This window comes from Pimephales promelas, chromosome 25, assembly GCF_988280905.1.
Source record: "Pimephales promelas chromosome 25, fPimPro1.hap1.1, whole genome shotgun sequence".
Classification (NCBI taxonomy): domain Eukaryota; kingdom Metazoa; phylum Chordata; class Actinopteri; order Cypriniformes; family Leuciscidae; genus Pimephales; species Pimephales promelas.
The window spans coordinates 16,684,863-16,693,528 of record NC_142793.1 but is presented as its reverse complement, the minus strand read 5'-3'; the positions used below and the strand labels follow the sequence as shown (position 1 = coordinate 16,693,528).

Sequence of the window (8,666 nt, the reverse complement as noted above, 5' to 3'; positions counted from 1 at the left end):
AGAATGGGTGAGCCTATCCTCTTCATTAATTTAAAGAATCTATACAAGAGAAAGAATCTATTTACAATATATGAAGTAAATAAGTAGCCAAATAACTTAATTCGGTTAATAATTTTATATTTGTTACATACAGTATATGTGAGTACACAATTTTAAGCCTCAAGACTCTGAGAGTGTAAAAATCCAACAACTTCCAATAAACCTTTAGAATAAAAGGTCAATCTGGTTATTGAGGGAAGCATTGTCAGGAGCTTTTCTCTTTCGGCTGAATCACAAAACTGTAAAACTTTCTGCGAATGTTCCTTGTACATTTAGGAAACAGCATAAGCTAATTAATTAGACACACATACGCACACAATATTGAAGTTGGATTTAGATCCTTATAGATCCTTATATCCTTTAGATCCAATATTAGTCGACTGTTAATCTATCCTTGGGTCTAGGTTTAAAATTTGGGTAACAAAGCTACCCACAATGCAATTTCCTGTTCAACATGCCTGGTTCCTATGTAAAGTTAATGAATAACCACCCCAAAAGACAACCCCTCTATCACCCCTATAAATACCCCAATCTTAGGCTTTGACAGCAGAGGACACAGAATGTCTGAATTATCCTTCAGGACCTTTGTTGGCTTTCTCAGCTTGTTGGGTTGTCTCGAAATGACCTATGCTGTTCATCTCAGTGGTAAGAAAATGTTTTATTCAATTGTATGTGAGCTAGCCACAAATGAATGACAAACATTTGTCCTGTCGCTTGATATGCAGAAGCAAAGTGCGGATCTACTAAGTCAAGAGGCGTACTTGACCGTTCTTTGAGAATAGTTGGAGGTTCAGAGGCTAGACGAGGTTCCCATCCGTGGCTGGCACGTGACTGTTCATCTTTACAAATCGCATGATACTTAATTTTATTTCCAAAAGGGCATGCTGTATTTCACAGATCTATTTCACAATCATCTACAGGTGTCCCTTAGGATCAGAGGATCGCATTTCTGCGCTGCAGCCATCTTGACAGACCACTGGCTTTTGACTGCTGCTCACTGCTTTGCAAGTGTATCCGCGTAGGTCCACTCATTTACCCATGACTAATCATAACTTTTGACCCTGTCAACACTTAAATGACCTACTTCTGAATGTAACTGCTTGCCCTAGGGAATTCCTCCACAATATTGAGACTGTAGCAGGAGAATTCAACCAAAGAAAAGTTGACAGAGGGGAGCAGAGCTTCCACATAAAGACTGTAATGTTCCATGAAAAATATCAACGCACCTCTCCCATGAGCTACGACATCGCCTTGCTTGAGATCAATGGACGCATTCACTTTGGCAAGTCGTTTTACGAGGCTAACTTATGCAAGAAATCAGCTATAGAATCAGAGATGAACAAATGTGTGTTTTCTTGACAGATGATTTCATTAAACCTGTTTGTCTGCCTCATTCTGGTGAGAGGTTTCCACCCAAGACCATGTGTGTTGTTGGTGGATGGGGTCGTATTACTGAGAGTGAGAAGCCACTATAACAATTGGGAGAAATATATCAAATATCTCAAAGGTATTAAAACAGTGGTATCCTCTCTTTAGGAGGGCCAATTCCATCGGTTCTTCAAGAGGTCCATCTGGACCTGGTAAAGCAAAGCAAGTGCCAACAAGTCCTGCAAACTCTTAGACCTGAGCAGAAGACCTTCACAGTCCTGTGTGCTGGCCCAGAGAGAGGCCGGAGAGATGCCTGCCAAGTAAGTTGACACCAAAGTTGATTCCCTAACATTGACTATCACACCTACTGTATGGGACGACTTTGGTTCAGGTTTTGAGTTCCTATCTGCTCTCCTGTGCTCCAGGGGGATTCTGGGGGTCCTCTCCTTTGCCCTAGAGAAGATGGAAGCTGGGTGGCTGTGGGGGTCACGTCATGGGGTAAGGGCTGCGGTCGAAGCTGGAACGACAACAATATCAAACCATCATCCAAAAGAGGCTCACCTGGAGTATTCACTGATGTCTTAATGTTTCTGTCATGGATCAAGTCAAATCTTAGGAAAGGTGGGTAGTGTTGTCAACTAATATCTGAAACAATGTAGGTTCAGGTTCAATCACCATTTGCTCTCGAGCAAGACACCTGGCCATCTGGAGTTTTCCCATTGGACTGCTATACAATGTGGGCTGGCTAACCCCAAATTTTAATAAGTAAGTGTACTGCAAGACCCTTTAAATAAATGATTACTTGCTTACAGAACTCAGTGTAGGTGTCGAAAGGTCCCTGTGCAGTGTCCCAGATGGAGTTGTACCTGGAAATGAAGGCGTTATCAGAAATCCAGCTCATTCAGGGCAAAGCTACAACCACAATGAGTGAGTTACATCTGAAGTATTTTACATATTTGCAACCAAAAGGTTAAAAACTGAAACTTTCACAGCAATTTTTTTTTTTGGTGTAGAATGTGTTCGTGGTCCATTCGAGTTGCCATTGGTGAACGTATTCTTCTGGAGTTCTTGGAGTTTGACTTGGAGAATGACACAAAGTGCCAAAGTGATCATCTGACAGTGTATGTGGATGAAGACAGTCGAATAGGTGATGGGGGAAGCATTTACACAAGCTATTCTTTTACCTTCTGCAATTGGTTGCATGTTTCACCTTATGACCTTGCTTACCAGGGCGGTTCTGTGGCGGTCAACCACCCTCTCCAATTCTTATTGGTGCTTCCCATAGTGTCACAGTACAGTTTGTATCAGATGTAAGCAACACAGGTGCAGGATTTGCCATCCAGTTCAGTGGTGTTGGCAAGGATTTCGGTTTTGGTGAGTTTTATCTGTCAGACTGGTTTCTCCTGCTCTAAAAAAAGTCAACAATGTTCCCTGAAAGGGACAAAACAATGTTTGAAGAAATCTGTGTGCTCAAGACTAGTCCAATTCAGAATGAGGCGTGCAATTGTAGCCCTTGCCGATCACCATACATACATTGCGCGGATGCTTGGAATAGCTTGCTTGCATAGTGTGTGTGTGATTAGCATGCTTGCTTGTACATGCCTGATGATGTTGTTTTCGAGCATTGTCTCACTTACACGTCCGTTCTGTGCTCTCCTTAGCAGAACAGGTTAGTGCCCAAATGATCTATCAGTTCCATGACCTGGTCTGCAAAGTGTGTGTTAATTTCCCCAGTCAGGTTAAGAGGCAAGCTAACATTCCCCAGTAGAATTCTGTTTTCACACTGCAGCCGCTCAGATAGGCTCCTCGGAGAGCAGAGAGCTTATCTCAATAGGACCGTTACTATAGTTACATGTCTGCCATCTACCAGTGGCAAGTTCAGAGAAGGTAAGAGCCAGGTTCAAATCACCACCCTGCTCCCGTCGGTATGACCCTTGCCGTACTGAAATGTGACACCATGGCTGGGCTCCATTCTACCAGTTTCTCCTTTTGTGTTTGTTTGTGCAGGAGCTGAATGTGGAACAGAGGTGCTGTTAGAGCCCAATGGGGCTGTGCGGAGCCCCGCCTACCCAAATGCCTACAGGAACAACAGCCTTTGCCACTGGGTCATCTATGCCCCAGAAGGGCACATAGTCAAGGTAAAAACAACCCTGTAGCCCCATTGTTGGCCCAGTCAGCGCCTGGTGTCCCCTCTGTCCAGTCATGACCTCTCTGTCCGGTCATGAATGCATGCATGCATTGAGATTGGAGGCTCTGATCAGTTTCACTGCAAAAGAGAATGTGATACTCAATTAGACTCCAAAGAGCGACGTTATGACGTCACTGGCAGTCATGTAACACTGGTTGTTACCTGCTTAAGAGCCTTTCATATGTTTTTTGGCCTAAAATTTTTTAGGCATTTGCAATGACAGAAAAACCCGACTGTGTCATTGTGTGTTCATGATCATCTCACTCTGTTCGCTATATGCTAACATGCTAATCCTTATGTGCCTTTTAGCTTGACTTTGATGACTTTGACCTTGAGGAGTCAGAAAACTGCCAATATGATTCACTCACAGTGTTCGGAGACATCGATGGCATGGATGAAATAGGTAAAGTGCAAAAAAAAATTATTACAATGGAAGTATTTGATCTTTTAAAATTGAAACAGAACTATAACGTTTACCGTTCATACGTTTTTTAAAATGTTTTTAAAATAAATGTATTGCTCACTTAGGCTCCATTCATTTAATTAAAATACACTAAAACAATAATATTATGATTTTTTTTTTTATTATTTGAATATACTACATTTCTGGTAACACTAGTTTACGGTTTAATTCTCATGATTAACTAATTGCTCATTCAAGTGCATATTACTTATAGGATATTGACTGTTTTTAGTACTTATAAAGCACATATTAATGCCTTATTCTGGATGACCATATTCCCTTAATCCTTAACAACTTCCTCACTAACTATTAAAGCAGTAATTAGTTTATTTAATTAGTATATCGAGTTTATTGAGGTAAAAGTCATAGTTAATAATAAGTTAATTTTGGACCCTAAACTAAAGTGTGACCACATATCTTATTTTTATCAATGTTGAACAACAATTTGCTGTTTAATATTTCTCTGGAAACTGATATTTTTTTTTAGGATTCTTTGATGAAAAGAAACCATTTAGAATAGAAAACTTTAAAAACAAACAAAAAAAAATTAATTTAATGCAAAAAAAATACTCAAACATTTGAATGACTGCATATTTTAAAATAAAACTAATTGGTTTCATTTTATCTTTAGTAATGTGTGTTACAGTGTCACGCTGTTATTAGTTACACAGGAATATTTTGCACTGTGGTATTTTGGGAAATGTAGTTTTCAAATGCTATTATAATTTTTGTGTTTTAAGTGGTTGTATGTGGCAGGAGCATTCCTCCGGCTGTTCTCAGCTACGGCTCCATAATGCATCTGCAGTTCAGCACAGATAACACCATCTCCGCCCACGGCTTTATCGCCACTCTGTCTTTTATCAACGAAAAAGGTGAGAGTCAACATTTAGCAGATATTGAAAACACTCACTGCAGGTGTTTAAATGTCATGCAACCAAACCTTGTCCAGACATGTGTCGCGTGTGCAAATAGTACGCCACAGTATAAACACACTAGCTAACTAACTACTATTTATACTACCTCAAAAGGTCAACAGTGAAGTTGAATTGTTTTGCAATCTATGCGTTTAAACAGAAAGTTTATTATATTATATATAAGGCTATTATATACGACATATGAGGAGGGCTATATATAAAACATCAAATGTATGATTAAAGAAGATTAAGTATAAGATTATTAAGTATAAGATTAAAATAAATCTCAAATTCATTTATCAATCTAGGTTTTCTATTGATTATTGATATGTACATAATATAGTATATGTATTTAATATTTAGTACCTGATACAACAAAGGCAAAACTGTTAATACATCTCAACTTACTAAACCTTTCTTTGACACTTTCTATGCTGTGTGAAAAGATGCCAAAAAATGATAAGGCCTTGAATATTACATTTCCTCGCAGATCTCCAAAAGACAGCATATCAAGATCAGGAGGAGGAAGCAGATTATGACAGCAGAGTGATCTCGCCACATTTGCAGGCTGGTTTGTTCTTTGTGTTCTCCACTTTTAAATAGGCTCTTTGTCTCAGAGGGCCTTTAGAATGTGTGGAATCCAACTGGAGACAAAAAAAATGTGTAAAATAAGGCGAATAAACACTTATTCAGAGTCACAAATGAGAATGTATCTCTGAACAGATACATCTGTGGGTGTATTTGGTTTTACCTCAAGTATTCATGCTTGTGTTCCACTGGCTTCTCAGCTCCGTGTGGAATGCCTGATACCTTTTCTGGCTCTGGAATGGACAACCTGAGGAGAGAAGAGGATGATGGGAAACTGCCATGGCTGTGGCACGTGAGCGTTGGTCTGGGTGCAGGCCATGACTGCGGCGGGGCGATCATCCAGTCACAATGGATCCTTACTGATGCGCACTGTGTTTATGACCTGTGAGCAGCCAACATGCCAGAAGTGTTATAAAAGGCTGTATCTAATGGAGCCCCTAAGGGGACATGGTGATGAAAACAAACAGTTAGGCGGGAAATATATGATATTTGTGTAAAACATTTGCGTTCTACAAAACTTTTCTCGGGGAAAGGGAAAAACAATTGAATTATACGTTTTTCTCCCATCTTATTATTATTATTATTAATTTTATCGTTACCATGCCCCTTTAGGGTGCGGTCACATTACCTAAATTCCAGCAAATTTTCAGGCAAAACCCGGTTCATTGTCCATTGACTATTGTGTAGAGATGCATGAAGCACCACTCTCACAGAAGTCACTTTCAAACCAAGAAACTTTCATTTGGTCAGCGCTGCGAATTCGGGTGACCAACTTGAGCAAAATCTATTGTCCTCATGCGAAACTACATAATAACTGGATCTAGCCTGTTTTTTTCCAGAGCAAGGGTAAATGTGACACCTTAAGGGGCTTCATACTGTAGTTTCTAGAGCCGTGCACATGTATTAACTTTGAAAAAGACATCAAAACTTATGAATACACAGTATTGTACTTCTTTATGAAGGCACTATACTAAACGTACTTTTTATGTTGATTTCTTTGTAGGGAAGAAAGACTTCCAAGAATTGTATCAGTGACGACAGAGGGCTCAAAGAAACAGGTGAAGTAGCTAAATCAACATAGGCAGGAATGTTGTTCCAGGAACAAAAGATGTTGATTTTGTGTCTTTAAAGGGACAGTTCACCCAAAAAAAATGAAAATTCTCCTTTTCTCGTTTCAGACCCGTGATGTGATCAGAGTACACGTAAACCCTTATTACAACCCATCCTCTCTCGAATTTAATGTGGCTTTGCTTCAGTTGAGCTCTCCGATAAATCTCAGTGAAAGCACGCAGCCTGTCTGTCTACCCTCAGCTGGACAGGACATCTCACCCTCCCTCCGCTGCTGGACCAGCCAAATGTGTACGTCACCAATCTGCCTTCACGAGTTGACCACTGCGATTGTAACACAATAGTCTGGAGGATTTTGATATGTGTGTGTGTGCATCATAAGCAAACATGACATTTCACGAATACTTGTTGACCTAGAGTTGAACTTTCAGAACTTGAATGTCACTTGAACAATGTCATTTTCTCTGTTGCACATTTTGCTCTCTGTGGATCTTTAGGTGAATGTTATACACTTTTTTTTAGCAGGACATGGGCAGCACAGACCTGTATGGCTAAAAATATCGTTGCTGGAACGAGCGGTGTGCGAACAACAACACGGAACTAGATTGACACCTACTTTGTTATGTGCTGGACTGAGCACTGGAGAATCATGCATGGTGAGGACTGCAGCTGTAGGCCTACTGTGAACTACACCGAACACTTGCTGTTTACTAGTAGGGAATGCAATTGAAGAAATACTGACCTCTAGTGGGTAAGTTCAGGAATGACTCTTAAATGTGCTCTGTTCAAAACCACTTGTGTGCTTGTGGTGATCAATGAGCTGTATGCACCTATTTTTTTACAGTCTATGATATGCACGCATAAGTTCCGCATTTGACGCAAGGATGCTCGTCCATTTCCGGTTGTGGAGATTTAAGCGGAGGAAAACCGAGAAAAATGGGATTATGGCAGAGTCTTCAAAATTTACTGTCCTCCCGTCTTTGAAACGAAACGTAGGCCTACACACGTTTAGATGTAATTTTTTATATAGTTTTGTTTATTTAATATAATTTTAAAAAGAAGCAAACACAACGAGGGGTCTGTTTTGTCTGTTTTTGTGACTAAAGTTTCTTTAGTATAACCATGGAGTATAAAATTCAATATACATTTTCGGTATTGCATTGGACTCTACGATCGGCGGAAGTTATTGAGCATCCTTAAACCTTCACCGGAAATACCGCCGTGCATAGAATTTGGAAGAGCGGTATGTGAATATACTTCCCTACTACAGTATATAGAAGGCAAAAAAACGTATGTAAAAAGAATAGTATGCACTAATTCACAGTATTCATTAAGCTGCAGCAGCTTAGGCAGCATAGTGACAAAGTTTAGTCCATAAGAAGATATTTAAAGGTGTATATTGTATATTTAAAGAATGTTCAATAGGTAGCCGTACAGTTTGTGACCATTGAATGAATGATTTTTAGAACTGTGTCACTTGATGCAGCAAATTGTCATCTGGAAATGCACTTCAGTGACTAGACAAAAAAACTGCATGGAAGTAGCTATTTTGCTAGTCAATTTCTGACCTTTTCACAGACTCATTGGAACGGTGGACCTCTCGTCTGTCAGACAAACACATCTGGGGTTGTTCTGATGGGAGTGAAGAGTTGGGGAGGACCTTGTGCTGGGATCCAGAAGCCTGCAGTATATTCTTCAGTACCAGCTGTCATGAACTGGATCTCAAAGCATTTGGACACTGAGTGAAAACCCTGAAATAGCAGAATTCAATATAATTTTTGTGAATTATTTCATTCTGAAGTCAAAATGCTCTGTGGCGCAAAAGTCCCTCTGTGGTGAAAATCAAGTTTTTAATGTTGTTTATATGTCTATGTGGTGGAAATTTTTTTTTTTTAAATATGTGATTTTGGTAAACTAATATTTGTTTTTAGGAATAAACATATTGACTACAGAGGGACTTTTTATTGTTTAGACAACCTTGGCTAACTTGAAATATATTTTAAAGCTTCAAAAATGTCTGGCATTTCTGTTTTTATTA

General features: G+C 39.6%; 1 protein-coding gene and 1 long non-coding RNA gene across 4 annotated transcripts; one reads left to right on the top strand and one right to left on the bottom strand.

Moving 5' to 3' along the window:
- The first annotated feature begins 599 nt into the window (after positions 1-599).
- On the top strand, positions 600-8,374 carry ovch2 (ovochymase 2). 2 transcript variants are annotated; one of them, XM_039648189.2, is made up of 19 exons: positions 600-684; positions 765-862; positions 960-1,057; positions 1,149-1,321; positions 1,402-1,497; positions 1,576-1,727; positions 1,833-2,028; positions 2,220-2,334; positions 2,421-2,554; positions 2,638-2,781; positions 3,415-3,545; positions 3,905-3,998; positions 4,799-4,930; positions 5,463-5,543; positions 5,761-5,944; positions 6,564-6,618; positions 6,739-6,919; positions 7,151-7,284; positions 8,207-8,374. In XM_039648189.2, exons 1-19 carry the CDS (start codon positions 600-602, stop codon positions 8,372-8,374), a joined length of 2,451 nt encoding a protein of 816 aa, XP_039504123.2. The 2 variants fall into 2 exon arrangements, with proteins under 2 accessions (XP_039504123.2, XP_088983677.1); XM_089127551.1 differs by lacking the exons at positions 600-684; positions 765-862; positions 8,207-8,374 and having other exon boundaries at positions 921-1,057; positions 7,154-7,280.
- On the bottom strand, positions 3,511-8,283 carry LOC148965068 (uncharacterized). 2 transcript variants are annotated; one of them, XR_016150652.1, is made up of 4 exons: positions 8,197-8,283; positions 5,724-5,942; positions 5,451-5,616; positions 3,511-3,673 (listed from the first exon to the last, which is right to left on the bottom strand). It is a non-coding gene; the product is annotated as an uncharacterized LOC148965068 (long non-coding RNA). The 2 variants fall into 2 exon arrangements; XR_016150651.1 differs by lacking the exon at positions 3,511-3,673 and having other exon boundaries at positions 4,897-5,616.
- Positions 8,375-8,666: the final 292 nt, after the last annotated feature.